Source organism: Bidens hawaiensis, unplaced genomic scaffold (assembly GCF_021521415.1).
Source record: "Bidens hawaiensis isolate Kalapana, Puna unplaced genomic scaffold, B.hawaiensis_p1.1 tig00001463_1, whole genome shotgun sequence".
In the NCBI taxonomy this organism is placed as follows: Eukaryota; Viridiplantae; Streptophyta; class Magnoliopsida; order Asterales; family Asteraceae; genus Bidens; species Bidens hawaiensis.
This window is the reverse complement of record NW_027491083.1, coordinates 854,589-877,244: the sequence shown is the minus strand read 5'-3', so window position 1 is coordinate 877,244 and position 22,656 is coordinate 854,589. Positions and strand designations below refer to the sequence as shown.

At 34.1% G+C, this 22,656-nt stretch overlaps 2 protein-coding genes across 2 annotated transcripts; one reads left to right on the top strand and one right to left on the bottom strand.

Annotated features, from left to right (window-relative positions):
- The first annotated feature begins 2,565 nt into the window (after positions 1-2,565).
- Positions 2,566-4,237, top strand: LOC143580107 (uncharacterized). Its single transcript, XM_077063226.1, has 2 exons — positions 2,566-3,304; positions 3,693-4,237. Exons 1-2 carry the CDS (start codon positions 2,566-2,568, stop codon positions 4,235-4,237), a joined length of 1,284 nt encoding a protein of 427 aa, XP_076919341.1.
- A 10,657-nt stretch (positions 4,238-14,894) lies between these two features.
- Positions 14,895-20,362, bottom strand: LOC143580097 (protein HEAT INTOLERANT 4-like). The gene is made up of 14 exons (XM_077063222.1): positions 20,144-20,362; positions 18,947-18,985; positions 18,803-18,856; positions 18,617-18,680; positions 18,397-18,455; positions 17,490-17,614; positions 17,331-17,390; positions 17,068-17,126; positions 16,868-16,947; positions 15,780-15,818; positions 15,586-15,648; positions 15,461-15,508; positions 15,170-15,298; positions 14,895-15,077 (listed from the first exon to the last, which is right to left on the bottom strand). Exons 1-14 carry the CDS (start codon positions 20,360-20,362, stop codon positions 15,030-15,032), a joined length of 1,086 nt encoding a protein of 361 aa, XP_076919337.1. The 3' UTR covers positions 14,895-15,029.
- Positions 20,363-22,656: the final 2,294 nt, after the last annotated feature.

The window sequence follows — 22,656 nt, the reverse complement described above, 5'->3', positions numbered from 1 at the left end:
TTTGTTTCTCCATTCATGGCCTCATTACCGCAATTTGCCAACCTTTACCCGCCTACGCTCTTTAGGCTAAAGCCTCGCATCATAATCATAGCACATGAATGCATTCAGTTATCAAGTTAGCAATTTACCACCGGTATCCAAATTAAGTCGCTAAATAAATTTAAAAAAAAGCATTACAATTAATTGCTGAATTACGAACCATGAAATCATGTATCCAATTGATACAATTTGGTAATTTGGAACGTGAATTTGAGTTCTCGGGTAGAAGAAAGCGATTAGAGTTCAAATGAACAACAATTGGGAGGTGAAATAGGGGTTGCAACCTGAAAGGTGTAGGGATTGAAACAAAAAGTAGGCTTATAAAGCGATACTGGTGGTTCGCATTCATCTTGACACGTCTGAAGAACGAAATAGATTGCTTGGACCGTCTTATTACTTTATGTAGCCGAAGTGAAATTGATGGTCGTTGGAGTAAAATCGGTAACATGATTAGGTTTTTGCTGAAACGTTAATGTATATTTAATTTTACGGTGTCTTAAGGAGAGAGAATGGAGGAGTTGAAAAGGTGCCTATATGCATTATAATATAATATATATATATATATATATATATGGATTTTAATTTTATTTATTGTAAGAAAATTAATAATCAATATACTTGAGGTTTGATGATAAAATGGTTTCACAAATAAATGATATGTTATAATCCGGTTTAAAAGATATCTGGGTTTGGTGATACACATTACCCGATTATTTTCTTTATTATAAAATTGTTTCTTAATTATAAATAATATCTTTTTTTAAATAAAATAGGATATTAATTTTTAATGTATCCCTATTTTATAGGATTTTCATATCAAATATTTGGTGAGATTAATTTTTAATATAATGAGATGTTATAACTCGTTTAAAAGCTATCTGAGTTTGGTGAGACATTTACCCGTGAATTTGGGTCAAATGCGTGAGAAGTCTTTATTTACAAATAAAACAATCTGATGGCTTGAGAGAATGGTTGTTTTACATTTTTCATTTTTTAATATTTATTTTTTGGATTTTCATTTTATTTATTGTAAGAAAGTTAATAATATACTTAAGGTTTGGTGATGAAAGGGTTTCATAAATAAATGATATGTTATAACCCGTTTAAAAGCTATCTGGATTTTGTGGCCCATGACCCGCTTATGTGTTTTACTATAAAATTGTTTATTAATTATAAATAATATCTTTTTCTTTTTAAATTGGATATTAAATTTTAGTATATTCCTATTTTATAGGATTTTCATATCAAGTAATTGGTAAAATTAAATTAATGAGATGTTATAACCCGTTTAAGAGCTATCTGGTTTTGGTAAGACCCAGACCCATGAATTTGGGTTAAATCAATGAGATGCCTCCATTTAAAAATCAAACAATCTGGTGGCTTCCATAAAAAGGGGGAGCGACCACATCGCGACACGTAGGATTTTAGGGGTTTCGTTTATATATATTATAGATTAATCTCACCAAATATTTGATATGAAAATCCTATAAAATAAAGATATACTAAAATTAATAACCATTTTTTTTTTTTAAATATTATTTATATTAAGAAACAATTTTATAGTAAAAAAAATAAGTGGGTCATGAGTCTCACCAAACCCTTATAGCTTTTAAACGAGTTATAACATCCCATTTATTTATGAAACTCTTTCATCGTCAAATTCTAAGCATATTATTAACTTTCTTACAATAAGTAAAATTAAAATCCAAAAACATATATATAAATATTAGAAAGGAAAAGTAAAAACAACCTCCGTAATACGAAGGATAAAACCTAGTACTATATTAATTCTAACCCGTTTGCATAATGCCATTTATCATTTTGATTTAGTTATTCTTTTCTATACTTTATGTTATTTACCGTTTCAAGTTATTAACTAGTTTCTATTTTTACGTTTTGATATGATTTTCACACATCGTTTAATGTTTTAACGCCTAATTTTTTCAGTTTAACAGTCTCATCAGAGCATACGAGTCCAAAATCGTGTTATTATCCACATATTTAACATGGTGTTAGGCGTGACATCACAATAAAAAAAACATAGTATGGTCTTTCGTGAGAACACGTGGAAACAAAGGAAAAATAATTAATTCACGTTATCCCATTGAAATATTGTGTGGTTTTTATTTGTGTAACGGCACGAAGAACTAGGAAAGGATAATGAATTTTGTTGTCTTAATTTTATAAGATTGGTTATTATATAAGCGTGCAAAGTCATACAAATCGATTATTCTATTAATATAATGACGTGTTCTCGGGTTTTTTTTTTTCTAAATTTCCATTTAAGTGATGAATTCAAACTAAAGATAGGAATCTCTTGGAATAATATACGTTCACAAATTATTTTTTTGAATTAGGTAGGAACAGAAACAATAATTGAACAAAATATATAAAATTGGAATTAAAAAAAAAAGAACTTTTATCACTCCTTCGTGGATAATATTTTTAGTTTTAAATATATATCAAGCATGTTAACTCTTGCTTTACGAAACTAAAGTTGAATCCTTATTTTCTTTGTGCAACAAGATGGACTCGCCTCAGGACATGATGCCTTGGGTGGGCTTGTATACCGCTTTTGCATCTTTGGTATGCACCCTTGCAATGGCGGCCGATGTCGTACAAGGATTTTGGCAATGGAAACTCTGGTTTCCAAACAAATTTTTCACTCTTAATGCCACTAGTATCATGCTTATGGCAATAGCAATGAAGCTACCGGTGGATCTAACTATAGATACATATGACGGCACTCAAGTTTATACAAGACAGAGCAGCGAGTACACAAAGATAAGTAGCATCATTTTCTTGGTTATCATGTTAGCCAATTTTCTTCCTTCTTTGGGGAGTATCAATGACAGAGAGCTTCTAACGAACATGGTAGCCTTGGGTCTACTCGTGATCACCGTTACTGTAAATACAATTATCCAAACTGTTACTCAGGTTCATTTAATATCTATTAGAGCAATTACCACTTTGATATTTACTCTGCTATGCCCATTTTCAGTAGCTTTGACTGTTTCAACATGTAGGAAACAATTAGAACACCGGTATAAGGAGTCAGAACGATTGGTTTGCAGTAACAGAGAAAAAAGGTTTTCCTTCAAGGAACTCAAATGCTATGTTAAAAAGTACTGGATGATTGTGGAAACTCAGAACCCACAATTTGTAATTGCTTGCTCACCGGTTTCTTCTGCTTTTGGGTTTATATGCCCAATCCTTGTTTTCACTTCAGTTGAAATGGTAGTTGACATGAAACAACGTTGGTATGGTAGTTCAGATTATAGGTGGTTATAGGTGGTCACTGAAGATAATTTTTATTGCGCAGTCAATTGGGGTTGTAATAGGTAGTATTGCACCAATTTTTCGAAGTTTCACATATATTGGTCATTACGATCTCTCCACAAAATGGAGTAAACATCATTTAAATGTGTTCCGAGTGGAAAAACATTGGATCCAAAGGCTTCAAGAGTGGAAACATAGTCATGATCTTTCAAATATTCCAGGTCGTCGTTGCAAAATAGTTTTCCATAACCTTAGAACAAGCTTCTTGTACTTATGTATAGCACTTCAGATTATGGTTTTGGTTATATGTAAAATAGTTTGTCTTTTTCCCATAACTATTTTGGCCTTACTATCCTGTGGTTTGTTTTTCTTAGAGCCTTTATTCAAAACGTCTAAGAAGGTAGTAAACACATCTGATAACAACTGGAATTCAGAAATAGAAGAATGTGTCATACAAGTTGAAGATGAGGAAAAGCTTTCAAAAAGAATTTTAAGAAATATGTTTCATTCTATAACTCATCTCCTTGATGAGTGTGAGAAGAAAGAACCACACAATCTTATAAAGCTTTTAGAGAAATCTACAGGATTCAACGGAGTACTAGAGTTCGAAAATGACCAAGTCCCACCTTTATATACAGAAGAGACCAACTTTTGTTGGAGCCTTGTGGTAGTAACGTTAACAACAATTGCCATTGCACTTCCTAACATCGCAAATGGTCATGTCAAGGGGTTTCTTGTGAGCATGAGGGAAGGCCTTCAAATTGTAAGGCATATCGAAGAATGTCTCAATACAGATGTTGAATCAGTAAAGGCTAGAAAAGCAGCAGGATGCGCGTGGACAGAAGCTGAAGTATACCATAATTGGGCTCGATCTTCAAAAGAAGGCCCGCAAGGGAAAAACATCAAAGGAGATTCTTAGATGGTTGGGAGATGAAGCAGCAAAAATTGTGATAGAATTTAAGAGCAATGAAAAATCAAGTATAGATCACTACTCACCTTATAAGTTTATACTTGCGGAATTAGTCAAGACTATATTGTTCCAATGTAATGAACAAGAAAATTTGTCAAATGATGAAGAACTTCTTGAGCGGATATCAACTATTATTGCGGATGTATTACTCGCTTGCTTTACCAGTATACCCCACGCCATAAAAATGAAGTGCCATCATGATGTATTAGAGGAAAGGGGAGATAGCATCCGCAATGCAGCCTATCTTCTTGGTAAATCCAAAAGGGTCCTAAAGATTCTTAAAGAACCTCGATTTAGACACAATGAAATACATTGATAAATGGCGTGTTTTACCGAGGAGTGAACTACCTAGTGCTTCGTCAAGTTCAGGCTGTAATGATTGTTTCTTAGTAAATATTATGTAACATGTGTGAGTACGTTTATCTTGTCATGATATGCAATATGTCTAGAGTAATTCTTCTTGTTATTAGCTTATGTCTAATATCATAATCATGATTACTATTTCGAATAGTAACTAGGGACGGACATAGCTAATGTGTAAGTACGGCGTATTCTCAATGCAAATTGTCTAAAAAATATTACTAGTTAATTATTTAACCATGTTAAAATTGAACACATGCGCTAAAAATATATTGTAGATAGTGTGGTTATGTTAACTCCACACGATACTTAAGGGTATGTTTGGCAGGTGGCTGGAAGCTGGTAGCTGAGGGGGCATGCGTGGCTCAATGAAGGAAGACTGAGATCTTTGTGATCTTCGATCAGTTCGATCCTGAGAGCGTCCGGGTTTTACCAGCAGTGGGCCTTCAGACAGGTGAGTTTTCCCCGTAATGGAGATAATTTAGAGGTGCTTAAGAGATCCGTATGACAGAGTTGAACCAGCTGGAGGTGACCTTTTACCATTAGGTCACCCCATACAAAATACCTAGACATTATTGGTCGTTCAAAAAAAATCACCCTACAACCACCACCGCCAGCAAAATTTACACGGACAAATAACCTGCTGAGAGCACTTGATGTGCCTTGCCATAATATCTATTTATAAATGCAAAGTGCAACAATAACACATTACACATATGGTTAATCTAATTGTCATTCATAAAGGTTTTCATGATAAAAACGGTTTTAGATCGATGAAAACCGAATACAACAAAAATAGAGTTTATCATGTTTTAGTTATAATTTCATGTCTTCTGATTTTATATTCAGAGAAAACATGAAAAAATGATTAATCAACATCGCTCTTATGTCATATGTTGAGTAGTTCTTTATTATATTGGGTCAAGTTAAAATAAGAAGTATGATCTTTGTAAGAAGGCTAAGAAGTAATCTAGATCATTAATTTTGAAATTGAATGATTGAGATTAATTTGGGAAAAAAATTAGGTATAAAAGAAGGAGAAGGGCAAAAAAGGAAGAACACATAATGTTGACTTTCTCTCATCACATACAAGGCAGATGTTAATTATCCCCATCGTTTTAAAACGTCCATAACTTTTTATACATCTTTTTTTTAATAAAAAAACACGTTAATAACAAGTGTTTTTTTATCTTTAATTTGAGTACCACATTGTTATATAAAAATTAAAAAAAGTGAGTGGGTTTTTTTATACATTGTGCTATAGGTATGACCATTGTGTGTTTATAAAATTGTGTTTTATCCAAGTGTAGCCCGGATCATTGTGTTTTAGCAAATTGTGTTTTTCATTGTGTTTTACAAATGCTATTTCTTTTGCTTTATATTTTTTCATTGTGTTTTATGTTGTTTCTTCCATTTTTATTGTGTTTTTTATAGTTTTTTTAAATGAAAAACACAATTGTGTTTTACCATACTTTTCTTTTTATCTATTGTGTTTTACATTTTATCCATTGTGATTTAAGTGTGGTCCATTATAAAGTCTAGTATCTTAAAACAAGACCAATTGAATTTTTTTAATCCATTGTGTTTTACTTTCATCATCTGCAGTGCTGAATATTTCACCATCCTAACATAGAAAATCAATTTTTACAAAATCACTTATTCTATTTGTGTGATTTGATAATTGAAATTGAATGATATCATCTTTGAATTCATCTTACACATAGTAGTGCATGTGAGAGAGTAGAGAGATAGATGAAGTTAGAGAGAGAAACAAGATATGAATCTCATATCTGAAAAGCGTCGCTGGAAATAATCATTAGGTGAAGCGATTGACTGCGACGGTGGCCGATGGTGATGGAGGAAAGACGCCGTCGCGAGTATGTGGGTGGTGGTTGCGGTGGGTGGTGGTGGTTGTTGACGGCGGGGAGAAGCGGCCGGTGACGATGGAGAGAAGCAAATTTTTCGTAACTTCCGGCGATGATTCTCATTGGAGGCGGTGGCTTAGTTCAGCAACAAGGATGTTTGGTGGTAACCATTTTGATATGTAACAGGGGAGGTTTAGCTTGAACATGATGGAGATAAGGAGATGATTGGTTTATTAAGATTTAAGGTTTTAATGTAGATGAACAAAAATGCCATCCTTCCTAGCCTTCCTAGGAAAATCAAACTTTTTATCTGAACCTAACCCTTATTATAATAATAGAAAACGTGATAATATTAAACATGTGTACCTCTTACAGCAGAGAGACCAATAATAGCAGTAGTGAATGGCGTAGACAACATACTTGTTAGATTGGTCGAGTACCCGTTTAGGGTAGTTAATGTGGTGATTATGAGTTCTTGAAGAACACGGTTTCATTGGCGAAGTTCTTTGGGGACCCGAGGTGGCCCCAGTCACTGCCATTTTTTCGGTTAGTAGGGTAAATTTTACGATTTTTTCTGAAAATTTTTATAGGTATTAACCGCGGTCACCCCCGATGTATTTTTCTAAAAAGCTACGGTCACCACTGATATTTTTTATATATATACCCATTGTTTGATTTTTTTTATAAAACCTCGTAGTTTTTATAAACAAAAGTTACAAAATAGTAGTCGAATAGTAAAAAGCTTTGTTTTTATAAAACTCAAAGTTGGAGGGGGCTATTTGTGAAAATAAAAACTTGGTTAAACAAGAACATAAAAAAACAAGGATTGATTAGGGTTTGGATTTTGGAAACTAATAAACCTGTTACCTCACCTCACTTGCACCCCTATTCCCACGGGAGACTGGCCACCAGCCATTGCCATAAAAATAGATGTATAGATGCTATATTGTTTGATTTGACCCGAACCGAATCACCGGCATGAACTGAATGGTCGATCAAAAATTTTTGGGTTCATGACTTCGGTCACCCCCGTGACAAAGCCAAAGTTCACCACTGCTCAGTTTAAGAGAGAGAGAGAGGAGCGAATTTTTGTGTTTGTGATATTGATATAATAATTCTCTCTTCTATACACACTAAATTGGAAACCCTTTATAATTATGAAGAATAATTATGTATATCAACAATTACCAACTAATATAATAAAACTAGATTTTATCCCTCGTATTACGGGGGTTGTTTTGCATTATTCGTTTTTAATATTTATATATATATATATTTGGATTTTTATTTTATTTATTGTAAGAAAGTTAATAATTAATATACTTGAGGTTTGATGATAAAATGGTTTAACAAATAAATGATATGTTATAATCCGGTTTAGAAGCTATCTGGGTTTGGTGATACCCATTACCCGTTTATTTTCTTTATTATAAAATTGTTTCTTAATTATAAATAATATCTTTTTTAAAAAAAAGGATATTAATTTTTAGTATATCCTTATTTTATAGGATTTTCATATCAAATACTTGATGAGATTAATTTTTAAGATAATGAGATGTTATAACTCGTTTAAGAGCTATCTGAGTTTGGTGAGACATTTACCCATGGTTTCTGGTCAAATGCGTGAGAAGCCTTCATTTACAAATAAATCAATCTGATGGCTTGAGAGAATGGTTGTTTTACATTTTTTGTTTTTTAATATTTATTTTTTGAATTTTAATTTTCTTTATTGTAAGAAAGTTAATAATATATTTAGGGTTTGATGATGAAAGGGTTTTATAAATAAATAATATGTTATGACCCGTTTAAAAGCTATCTGGATTTGGTGACTCATGACCCGCTTATGTTTTTTACTATAAAATTGTTTATTAATTATAAAAAATATCTTTTTTTTTAAATTGGATATTAAATCTTAGTATATCACTATTTTATAAGATTTTCATATAAAATAATTGGTAAGATTAATTCTTAATTTAATGAGATGTTATAACCCGTTTAAGAGCTATCTGGTTTTGGTAAGACCCATACCCATGAATTTGGGTTAAATTAATGAGAGGTCTCCATTTAAAAATCAAGCAATCTAGTGGCTTTCATAAAAAAGGGGAGCGACATCACGACACGTAGGATTTTAGGGTTTTCATTCATATATATTATAGATAGATATAATTAATTATTTTGATTTGTTTATTATATAAATGATAGTGATAACGATAGTAAATTAATATACCTAGTACATTTATTCTTACAATTTTGAAGTAACAAAACGAAGAAACACTTTCATTCTTATCTGAAAATAACCCAAAAAAAATGTCTGTTTAAATGTTTGTATCTTTGTTTGTTTGGTTAAACACAAACACATACAATCCTATGAATTTGTTTTCTTTTCGTTCGTTTAATGCTTATAGAAGTAGAAGCTACTAGTTATCAATGTGTTTGTGAATCATGAATTAATTCAGTTTATTAATATTTTATGAATATAATCCTTTTATAAGTTTATTATGGTTTTTATCACACATTAAAAATTACATATATTAAGAGGTTGGTTGTTATGATTTGTGAAGAAAGGATTTGATAGTTAGTTAAAGCGGCACGTCACTGGTATATAGGCATTGTGGCTTTAAGTTAGTGACCCATCAACTCGAATGTTTTGGTATAACTTGACATTAAATAAAATTAAAAAAAAAACATAAAAGAAAATAGTGTGATTAGCTAGGTGGGGGAGCTAGGTGGGGGAGGCTCCACTCTTTCCTTGTTAAAAGTCTTGTTACTTTGTTAATTTAACCCACGAAAACGCCTTGGCCTTAACGACCCGGCACGATGCATTGGACATTAAAGTCACGCCACATCACCCTTGTCGCCCCCTAAACTCCCCACATCAAGTAACATGAGGAACCACCCATTCCATCCTCATCGCTTGCCCTAGGTGAGAGTAGGGCTATGCAACGGTTCAGAACCGAACCGGAACCGGTCCGTATATTAATGGTTTCGGTTCGGTTCATAACAGAGTTAAACAGTTCTTGTGTAAACAGTTCTTGTCAGAACCGGTTTTCAATTAAAATTATAAATATGAAATATTTGAGTGTTCAAGAAACAAGCAACAACCCATAAAATAAAACAATTTCATATCAACATATTTTATTTTAATAAAGGGGAATCCTAATAGATTAGAATGGGTCGATGTATTTCAAAAACAATTGTTTTTTAAAACAGATTTAGGGTCGTGGAAGATGATTATCGTTTATGATATTGTAAAGGATTAAATATAACCGGGAAAATGAGAACGTGGATGGTTGCTCATACATGAAAGTATGAAAGCCTACTAAATAAATAGGATTTTAAATATAATCTTCAAAATTTAAACCTAATCCGGTTCTAGCGGTTCTATAACTAGAACCGTCGGTTTTAACCGGGAACCGTTTTCACCCAAATTTAAGAACCAAAACCGAACCCGAAATACAATAATACGGTTCGGATCTAGCAGTTCGGTTGCGGTTTCCCAGTTCTTACGGTTCCCTGGTTCTCGCGGTTCGGAACCACGAATTGATCACCCCTAGGTGAGAGCAGAATAGCCACAACAAAAATATGTAGATTTTCTAGAACCATATTAACATCAATCAGTTTCTTTCTATTTTTATTTCTTTTAAAATTATATATTACCATTCTTTCAAATGTACACTCACTTGTGAGGTATAATTATATAGAACTTCCCTTTTAATTTTATTTGTTTAATTGATAACAACGTTACGTTACATAACTTACATAAACATGGTGTGGTTTATAAATGATCAAATGGCAGAAAGTCTAGTTTAATTTACGCACAAGTACTTCATAAAAACTTTATCTAGATTAAGCATTTAAAGGACAAAAGTTAACAACAATGTCACTTTTATGAAGTTTAGGAACCGTCTAACTGAATTTTTAAAAGTTAATCGGTGAATTTTATATACACTTATTTAGGTATAAATTTTTATTATCAAATGCATCAACACGAGTAGTTTACATCAATTACTATACTCACCCTAAACCCTAAGCTACTCTTAGGGCGCGTTCGTTTCACAGAATTCGTGAGAATTCAAATAAATTGGAATTAAAATCCTATGACATGGCATGTTCGTTTCGTTAGAATTGGAATCTTAATTTCCTTTTGATGCGTTCGGTTGTCAAGGAATTGGAATTGGAATTGGAATTGGAATTGAAATCCAATTCCTTTAAATAAAGGGATTCTAAATCCTTTCAATATGTGGAGGATTTCACGTGAATTCGTTGGAATATTTTGTCGAGTTTTTTTTAAACGAGAACAACGAATAAAATATTTTAGTTTTTTTACTTTTATTGTTTTAGATTTATATTTTGAGTTATGAATTTTTTATTATTATTTTTAAGAGGTTTTTGATCTTAATATACAACCCCTAAAAAAATAAAAATAAAAATAAAAATCATAACACAAAATATAAATAAAAAACAAAAAATCTAAAAAACTAAAATGTTTCAGCCGTTATCCTCTTAAAAAAATCTTGATTTCAATTCATTTGTTAAACGAACACACCAAAAATGGAATTGAATTTCAATTCCTTCAAATTTCAATTCCTATTGGAATGTTCATATTCCAAATCTAATTCCTTCCAATTCCAAATTTTATGCAACTTTCAATGCCAATTCTGGGAAACAAATACACCCTTAGTAGTAATTAATTATTTTGATACTCTCACAGTCAAATACACCCTTAGTAGTAATTAATTATTTTGATACTTTTACTTGACTGACTTCCAATGAGCCTACTCATCAAATGATTGAAAATGTTAGTTTTTGAAAGTACTTTCATATAAATACAAGAGCAGCGGGTGTGAAGTCAGGATTATAGGTGATCAAATCGGGTTGGTCAAAGGAACCGGTTCAGAACCGGTTCCATTAGTCAACATCACTGTTTAAACCGGTTCCATGGTCGACCGGTTAGGGAACCGAACCGGTTCCCCAACCCTCGGACCCAGAACCGGTTCTGACCGGTTCCTAAACCGGTTCTTACACTGTAACCGGTTCTAACCGGTTACAGTGTAAAATATTTTTTTTTTTCGTTTTTCGTTTCCGCTACTTGTGTAGGTGATGATTTGTGTTCTTCTGATTTCTGAAGAGGCTCATGCTACTTTTGTTGTTCACCCACAGAGCAATGGTAAACAACATATTGAACTTAATGCTATGAGTGTCAGCGTGTTTGAATTGATTAGTCTGTATCGTGTATCGTGTAATGGTGAACTTAAATCTGTATCGTGTTACATTTGTTGAGTTTGCTATGTATTATAGTCTTTTGGCTTACGCAAGTCAAATGCTGAATTATAATCAAGAACGGTGTTATACGATTCGTATTTGTATAACATGTTAAATAAAAAAAACAATTAACATAAAATTCATTTTATTTACTTTAAGAAGTTCAAAAAAAAAAGGTTACATGTTTTAAAATATTCAAAAACAAACTAACAAAACATTAAACTTATAAATATAAAGCTGTGACATATTATTTCTAGAAAAGCCTTCTTATTCGTCGTAATTATTGAGTGGCGACTTATTCATCAGAATTACTTGTAGAAACGCCTTCTTGTTCGTCGTGCACTCGAACATCAAGTGGTGTTTCGTCTTCCAGAGTGGTTACGTGTTGAACACGATCGATTGAGTCCAAGTGATCCTTCATGCAAATGCACATCTCCACCGACTCCGAATTCAGTCTTGTTCTTCTCACCGATATTACCCTGCCACTAAGAGAAAAAGCAGATTCCGAAGCTACCGTAGAAGCTTGGGCGGTTAGTAAATCACGGGCCATGGTGGCAAGAATCGGAAACTCGGTTTCCTTTACCTTCCACCAAGCCAAAACATCAAAAGTGCCATATTCCTCTTCGGATAAACCGGTAGAGAAATCATATGCACTATACCTTCCTAGTTCGCTTGAAGGGGTGTTACCCCTTTGTTTTTTAGCCGTTACGTTGCGAACGGTGTTCATAAGGCTAATCATGGGGTCTCGTACTCTAGTAGCACTTGAACTTGATGAAGACCCCCCCCCCCCGGCGTAGGCATGTGTATGTTTGACCCATATTTATTTATATAAAAGTCATACATAAATTTAAAATTCAAGTTAAAATCATTTTGTGCCTCTGTTGAAAAGTTTGGGTCAACTTCATGCATATCTAAGGCTGAAAAAATTTCGTCTATCACACATTCAACCCCCGTAACATTTAACATTGGGTTTAAAGCGGCGGCGCAAGTAAAAATCGGTGGCAATTCAAGAAAGTATTTTTTTAATTTAAACTTCATTGGTAATATGATGTTTGAAAACATTGGACTTTTATTTTCAAATTCTTTAAGATTGTTAACGATTAAAAATAACTCCGAAAGAACCAAGGGACTTGTCGGATAATACGTTCCCGATAGTTTCGTAGTTGATGTTTTAAAAACTTCAAGAAAAGTCGATAAGTCATTGATAATTTCCCATTTCTCATTTGAAAAGGGGATTGCCAAATCATTCTCGGCAAGACTAGAATAAAACATTTGTAAAGTTTCTCTTTGTTTCAAAGCACTTTGAAACATTATGCAAGTGGAATTCCATCGATGAGGTACATCCCAATTAGCTCCCAAAGCTTTTCTTCCCGTATCTTTACAAAATTTTCTATAATCCATTTGTCTTTTTTTACTTTTCTTAAAAACTTCATGTAGCATTACTCTAAAATCGTTTATAACCGATGTAACCTCATCCGAAGCAAGTCCGTCTTGCACGATTAAATTAATGATATGTGCAACACACCTTGAGTGAAAAAATACACCATTGCAAATCGGCGTATATTTTAATTTTAATTTATCAACCGCCGATGTATTATTCGACGCGTTATCAAATGCAATTGAAAATATTTTATTTTCTAGTTTATAAGTTTTTATAACATAATCTAAAATTTCAAACAAATTATCTCCCGTATGTGAATACTCAAAGAGTTCGAAAGCAATGGTGCGTTTCATCATTTCCCACGATGACGGGTCTACCCAATAAGCGGTGACACAAAGATAAGATTCGGGTAGACCATGTGGAGCCGACCAAACATCACTAGTTAAGTTTATTCCCGTATTTATATTTTCAAAATATGCAATTAGTACCTCTTTGGCCTTCTTCCACAATTTTAAACAATAACGTTTAAGAGTATGACGACTTACGTGAGTGTATTGTGGTTGAAGCGTATCTCGAATCATGGCGGTTAAGCGAGGGTTGTCGAAGTGGCTAAACGGCAAAGCTTCTTGAATCACAAACTTCGCCATACGATCTTGAACTCGATCAATTTGGTATGTAAATATTCCGCCTTCACTATCCATTTGCGTTTGTTGCGACTCGACGTTCTGTTTCAACGCCCTGCAATACGGTCTTTCGATGTGTTTCTTCAAATTTGAATTCAAAAGTGGGTTTAAATAAATCCCACAAAACTTGCACCGAGCCTTCAATGAATGGTCACTCAATTCAACCAAATCTCAATTGCACCAAATCTCTTGATTACGATTATGAGGTACAATACGAACGAAACTTGGTCCGGCGGTGGAACCTTGACCAACCGATGATTGTGAGGCAGCCATAACAACAAATATGAATATAGAAGAAGAGAAAACAAGAGATTAGAAAACTCATAACGTTGTAATAGCGTTTTTTTGTATTTTTTTGCGTTCGGGTTTGCGTTTTGAGTGTTGTGATGAACCCATTACACCAAATACCTATTTATACTAGTAGTGGGGTGTTTGGGGAGCCAAAAAACGGCCATTTTTGACCCCAACGGTCAAAAAACGGCCATAAAACCGTTTCCCAACGGCTAGAACTACTCCAACGGCTAGAACCGGTTCCGAACCGGTTCCGGTCGAACCGGTTCCAAAACCGGTTCCGGTTCGGTTCCGGTTCCTACCCGGTCCACCTCCAAAAATGTCAAACCGGTCCCGGATCGTCGGGTTGAAACGGAACCGAACCGGTTCCTACGAAAAACGGGTAGGAACCGGTTCGGTTCCGGTTTGGTTCCACCGAACCGGTTCCAGGAACCGGTTTTGTTGTCCACCTCTAGTCAGGATAACAATTAGCATTTAATCGTTATATGTTCATATTTAAACACTGTTATATAACAGGAATGGCTTAACTATCATTTTTGGTAGTAGATAGATTTGTTTGTATCCCACCCTTCCCTGGCCTTACCTTGTTATGCTTATATTTTAAGGACACTTTTGCTCCTTTTGAGTTAGGTTGACACACAAGATCGTAACTTTAACAAGAAAAGGAAAAGAAATTATGTCTAGCGACTTTTGAATATAGGTCCAACTCTCATTGAAAATTTTAAGGAGAAAAATCAAACTTCATAAGTAAACACATATTATGAATTACATAATTTTCAAAATTCCTACAATTTAAAATATATGAGAATAGCCTTTTTCCTAGTCTCTTCAGCCACCCTACAACCACCACCGCCACCAGCCACCAACACCACCAAAACTTGCACGGACAAATAACATGCTCAGAGCACTTGATGTGCCTTGCCATAATACCTATTTATAAATGGAGACTGCAACAACAACACATTACACATATGATTATTCTAATTTGTCTTTTCAGCTATCAAAGATTTATTATTGTGAAAATAACATATAATCAAACCTTAACTTCCAAGATATCTGGGGTGTCGGGTGTAGCAACCGGATAAAATTTGTAAAACCTCATATTCTCAAATGCAGCCACTTTCTCTTGACTTAGTTCCTCACGAGCTTTCTTTCGTTTTTCTCTTGCCTACAACATGACATAATTAAAAAATAAAAATAAAAAAAAAAACTAGAACTAAAATAAAAAAGATACATTATTTAAAACTTGGCAAATTATCTCACAATTAGCAAGTCAACTTACTAAACAAATTACTTTTAAAACAAAGAAATTGTAACAAAATAGTTTTACCTCACGGTTAGCTTTCTTTCCTTCTCGAACCCTTTCCTTGACAAACTCCTATATATAAATATATGTTATTTAAAATAGTCACATAAAATGAAGAAAACATAGCTTAAGTAGTCGAGTGAGCTTACCTTGAAGGCATCCTTCTGATCGTCAGACAACTCCTCAGCAGTAATGAGATCATTAGTGAAATCCTACGTAATGTAAAAAAAACTTTTCATTGGTATAAGCAGTAAATTTGTAAGAATGATACTGATTTTCCAAAAACAAGTCAAAACACCGTTTTTTATTGGTCAAACTTTTTAAAACAAAAGGTATGGCTCACCTCAAGGTCATCCAACTCCCAGTCAAACTCACAGACAACCTATACAAGTTTCAAGCAAAATGATAAAAGCAAATTAGTGTTGACTTTGTTCAAAAGTCATAGCATGAGTGCATTATGAAATATCATTGGGCCTGTAAACCGAACCAAACAAAACATGAATGGTGTGTTTTAATGTTTGTTTGCTTAACTTTAACCGAACAAACGATCAAACGATCACAATTAAACGAATGGAGTTCTTGTTGACGTTGCTCATTAAGAAAAAGAATGTGTTAGTGTTTGTTTATGTTTGTTCATTAATGGTATAAACAAAAGCCTCTCAAACGCAAACGAACATAAACAAATGAAAGTAATTGAACATAGATGATCGTATATAAACATGCATAACTGGGCAAACACCAATTAAAAGCAAACATGAACTAGACTAAAATGTAACTGATAATTTAATTTCATAAAACGGTACAAATTTGTAATGGACTAAAAATGTTAAATGAATATATAAAAAATGAACATAAATGAACAAATATCAAACAACTTAAATGAGCAAACATAAATAAACAATCGCAAACATAAGTGAACAAGCGGGACATGTGTTCATGTTCGTTAAGGGTTCACTGAATGTTCAGTTTGTTACAGGCATAAATATCATATTGAGATGATATATTATAGCATACTTGCTATAACAATAGTAGCGTACTTAAAGGTGGTAAATTAGAAAAAGGACAAGTTGGATAAGGGTCAAAGCAAGTCCAAGTTTAAACATATAATCTTCTACATGGATCAAAACAGGGCCTGAAATCCCTTTTGTACATAATTCTAAACCTTCTTTTTCAAAATAACAAATTAACTAGTGTAAAATAGTATTAGTTGCCAAAATACTTTTTCATTCAAAAAACTAATGTTAATTGACATCTAGATGCTTCAATAGTTCAATGGTGATTAGTTTTGGTGTTCTTTAACATTTTATGTCCGTTAGTGTATTTCACTTTTTAAAAATATATTGCCTCCTCTAGGGTTATACATGTAATTCTAAAAACTAAAGACCAATAATGTGATTTGAGTGGAAAATTGAAGTGCAAAAAACAGCTTACAGGCTTTGGCTCGATTGGATACATGATATCCACAATCGTACTCTGTTCAGTTTCATCTTCTTTAAAGGGATGATAAAAGTCTGCAAAAAATTATAAAAACAAGTTAATCCACCACAAGATAAGATAATGCATATTAGATTGCCCTTAATTAAGTATTGAAGAAAAATTGATAATGTTAATGAATCTGCATATGCACTTACATGGTAAGCAGTACTCAAATTTCTTGACACGATCCTCCGTCAAAAATTTTAGACCGGCCCTGTGTTACAAACAAGTTGTAAACAAATCATCTACCAATATGAACACAAGACAACTGTAACTAACATTAAAGTTTTAGAGTAACTAATAAAGCAAAATGATTGAGTTAAAGTAACTATCAACATGAGCTACAATAAAGCAAGAATGATCGAAGCACCCTAGATTCTCGGATAAACTTTAATGTGATTTTGAAGAGTTGAGATACCTTCTTTGGCCACAGGTAAGTATAAAGATTTGAAATTTGAGTCTTTCAACTGAAGAACCCCTGTAAAGATTAGATTCATATCAATGTAACCAGAAGTAAAATTATGATTATTAACTGGAATTTATTAACTGTGGTTTTTCATATAAAAGAAACAACTACCGTTGTGCTAATGGAATATATGGGACCCAATCCATTTTCATTCGCTTCATGTCAACAATCTCTTCAGCCTCCCTTTGTACAGAGTTAATTCCAATCTTATCAGAAGGAGGAAATGGAGAGACAATCTGCTCAAAAGTACAAAGCAAGCATAACCACATAAGATAATTTAATTGAAAAAAAAAAGAAAGCCAGAAACAATTAACCACACACCAGTAAACGAACCAAAAGTTCAGTGAGCTGCTAGTAAACAGTTTGACAGAAAGTTCATTTATGTTCGTTTATTTAATAAACAAACAAATGGGAATACATATTTGTGTTCATTTAGTTAAACGAACGAACATGAACACACGTCTCATTCGTTTATCTGAATTTAACATTCATTCATACATTTGTTTAAACTTTTTATGCTCATTACAATTTAGTCAAGTCTTAATAACCTTTTACGCCCAGCACATTTTTGTTCACCATTACATTTAATTGGTTCTAACTTAGTAATGGCTGTTCACTTATGTTCAATTATGATCGCTCGTTTACATCCGTGTACCATTCATTTATGCTGTTAGCGAACGAATATAAATGTTCATTTTCTTAACGAATGCACACAAACAAGAAAATCCATTTGTTTAATGGTTCCTGTTCGATTGTTTGCTCAGCTAAAGATAAACAAATGAACACAGGCACGCCCCGCCCCATTCATGTTCTTTCAGTTCCCCTTTTAGCGATCTTTTTTGTCATGTTTGAAAAAAAAACCCCAAATCAAGACAGTTACACATAATGACACAAAAGTGACACCTATACCCCAAGACCACCATGGATACATATTTAAGTCTTGCACAATGTTAACAGTAAAAAGTGGACGGAAAAAAAAATAACAATAATAAAATTAAAAAAATTGTGTTACACTTACCGCAACCACTACAGGTATGCAGGTGACTTTTGATTGACCGTTATAAAAGAGCAATTGTGCTGTAAAAAAAAAAGATAAATCAAGTCACATAAACGTAGATCATAACATCATTTTCAACCAATAAGAAAAATGTGCAACATATCAGGCAATAATCTAAGCTTAAAGCACACAAACATGTAGATTTCAAATTCTAAATATTTGGATGTCGTGTTCTACTTACGCTCTGTACAACTGAAGAGGTAGACTTTCTTCCCATGTAATACCCCACCCTCTTCAAATGCATCCTGTATGGTTTGATAAAGAGATAAAAACTTGCTTAGTTATGTGACATGCATTAGGTAAATAAAACATTAAAAAATAATCAGTTTCTTTTTGGAAGTTAAACAATCGCTACAGTGTTACTCACTTCAAGATTTGCGAAATTCCAATTGTATTCAGAAAGCAAGTCGAGTTGGTCCCACTGTCATGAAAATGTAAAACGCAATAAGTAGCCTACAAGAAATAAACAAAGAAACAATACAAAAAAACGAACACTAATGATCACCCATACCTCTGTCCCAACAGGGAAGATCTGCTTCCATAAATCCTCCTGCAAGAACAAGTAAAAAGAATAAAACCATTGAAACAAAAGAAGGTAAAATCTTAGTCAGACTAGTGAGAAACATCATGTTCAAGTGTTACAAAAAGATAACTAAATTCAACAACAAATGACAAATTATGACCAAGATAAACAAGAAGTCATGACCAGGTTAATGCAAAACTTTTATGATACAGTTTTGATAAGAGAATTACAAGAGTTATTATAAATCAAATAAACAACTAAAGCATTGTAGAAGCATCTGCATCTAAATCTGTAACAGAGCCAATATAAGTTGTAATTTCAAGTCTAAAGATTGACTTTAACATGCACATCAATTTGCAAAAGATTATACATGTCTAATTAATAATTCGGCCTTGATGCATGCGAACAATAACCCCAAGTTACACAAGAATTGGTAACATTTCCCCTGTTTCTCACTTTTAGTACTTATTGGTGTAGCATAATACAAAACTACCAATAAGTTAAATTAAGTTACACCTAAATTCTCTGTGTTTTTCAAATTAACTGTTTTAGCTTTTAATTCCATGTGCTACTTTTAACCCTAGCTTATTAGATAATCAACTAACCACCAGCTCAGTATCAATCATTCCAACAATTGTTCAACATCTGTGTTCTTCAAATTAACTGTTTAGCTTTTAATACCATATGCTATTTTTAATCCCAACTTATTATACATACGATTAACCACAAATTCAACTTAACATCAATCAACAATTGTTCAACATATATGTTCTTCAAATTAACTATTTACTTTTCAATTCCATATGCTACCTTCAACCCTAGCTTAATATCACAAATTCAATCAACCACAAATTCAGGTTAATATCAATCAATAAAACAATTGTTCAACATATGTATCATCCCAATCAACTATCTTAACTTTCAATTCCATGTGCTATTTTTAACCCTAACTTATCATACAACCAATTAGCCACAGATTCAGCTGAGTATCAATTAATCAAGCAATTGTTCAACATATGTGGCTCTGTGTTCTTCAAATTAGCTTCCATATGCTACATTCAACCCTAGCTTAATATCACCAATTCATTCAACCACAAATTCAAATCTAATATCAACAATCGAACAGGAAGCCACGGATTTCAAACAACCTTCACAGCAAATCAAGCAATCAACACATAACCTTACCAATTCACGTTGCTCGTCGAAGAACTCAGGCTCTGCTTCAGGTTTCGAAGCCCTAGCACGCTTCGTTTTCCGCACAGGATTCTCAACCTCCTTATTCTCTTCCTGCTTCGGCTCCGGTTGTGGCTCAGTAACGGCGGCGGCTGCGGTGGAGGTGGAGGCTTCATCCTTACGGCTTGCGGCAGCGGCGGCCTTACGCTTGGTTCCTTTCTTAATAGGCATGAGTGATTGAGCGTAGATCTTACGCTACACAGGGGGGTTTGATTTGGTTTGCAGAGAGAGAGAGAAAGAGAAATATATATTAGATTCGGTTGAAGAAGATATTATTTATGGATGCTATTAATTCTAGAAATTGTAGGAAGAAACCATCAATTTATTTTGGGAGAAAGAGGGGGCGCCAGGACCAAAATTTGTGGGGGGGATTGAAATTTTTTCAAAACTTACGCTATGCCTTTTTAACCTACTTTTTCAACAAACCCTAACTATTATTATTATTATTATTATTATTATTATTCTTTGTAGTTAATAGGAGATCTAAACATTAGGTACCGGGTTGAATACCTTTTTTTTAACGATCAATAAATTTTTTAAATGGGTTACTGGCTAAATCATTACATCCGGATTCACTAGTCTTTCGATCCAAAACCTCACCTAAGACCAATGCTTATGAACACTCGCCCGAAGGCACGACTACAATGAGATAAAACTTGCTCAATTCAAATATCCAACTAGTGGACGCCACCTACTCACCAGGTCTCCAATTATTATTTGGTGTCGGCAAAACTAAATGACTGGTGCTGGAATCAAACTTGAGTGACATCGAATATCAAGTCTTTTTCTTATCACTCCACCACCAGCTAACTGGCACCAAGTTAAATAACCTGGTGTCTATGCTATGTTAAACGGGTATCAATAATCAAAAACAACCAAACGATTTACAATGAAGTGGCAGGTAAGCGGGCAACAAGCTGCGCCGCAACCCCCTTTTGGATAGCAAACCCAACCCTACTAACAACAGAGTTTTGATTCTTATGGCCCGATAAATTGTTATGCATGATTTTCTGAACTCTATTTAGAAGGTCCACGGCATCTGGAGCTAAGTAACCAAAAGTGTCAAAGGCAAATGGGATAAACACGTGTTTATTCTCCAAACAAGCTTTCTCGTGTTTAACAACCTTGCCTGATGCCGCCTTCAATGCTGCCTGACAGGCTACAAACCCATTGTCCCTTAGTCCAACAAGAGGGGACACTCCTGTGAGATCCACACAAGCGTGTTTCCCCCTACCCACCCAAAAACAAGAATATCGCCCGGTTGTAACGTAGATCTTCCTTCAAGAGGATCCGTAAGAAAGTTTACGAGAGCCTCCTTTTTAGCTGAAATTCCGGCCCGTTTAAGAACACCGCATAGAACATCCCTCACGAAATCATGTCTGTACTTAAACCCAGGTAACTCTTTGCAATGAATTGCGTGCTCGCCAAAAGAATCCAAAGAGACCTTGCGGCAAACTGGGCATGGCTCATCTACTGAGAACAAAGGAATCATTAGCCGATACTTAAGGATGGTCCGGTACTCCAAAGCCGACATATGTTGGCCCAATCTTTCAATAGGGATAACACTTAAGAAATCTTGGGCCCGTGGAGCTCGAAGGCACTCAAACACCGCTTTTTGACGAGGAGATAAATCAAACTTCACTTCCAAACTCCGGATGATTTCACTATAAAAGGCACTCACCAAAGCATGTTGGGCTTTAGGTGGGGCGGTGTCTTTATTAGAGAAACCGCTAATATCAAAATCAGGAAGTGAAATATGCAACCGAACTATCGCACTTCCATAATCGGAGTCAAACCCATCAATACCACAATCTCGAAGAACGTGGTATTACAATTTCCAAGATTGTGCCATCGAGGCCACAAACGCATATGTAGATACCTATGAAGATGAACATAAATCCAAACCTCCAAAACGAGTCAGGAGTGATGCCAACCTCAATTGAAAAACTCTAAAGAAGGGACCATCACAAACCACGATGTCCTCAATCGCCCCCCGAAGGCTATTGTCAAAAACAGAAACAGCTTTCCCTACATACTCGGCCTGGCACGTTCTAAGGCCGAACAACAACTTACCTACTCCCATACATGATCAAAGCAAAAGGAGCTCGCATTGAGGGTCCCGCAAACTTTGGAGATGGCTCATCAGTTCTACAGCTCGCGAAGCCCTTTTCACAGGAAGCCCTCTGATGAATTATGCATCCCGACTAACGGCTCCCCCAAGGAGTTTCACACCTAACATCGGTCTTCCAAGCTCATAGGGAAACATCCCCTCCTACACCTTAACCCCATTATATTTAAATTTATTATAAATTAGAAGTGTAGTTTGATTATTTCCTAGTTTGAGTTTCTTGTTGGTCAAGTTATTAATTGTTTAAAATAAGGCTTAATTTTTTTTATTTGGTAATATGTTCTCATTTATTAATATTAAAAAGAGTTGTATAAGGTTTATGTAACATCGGGTTCGT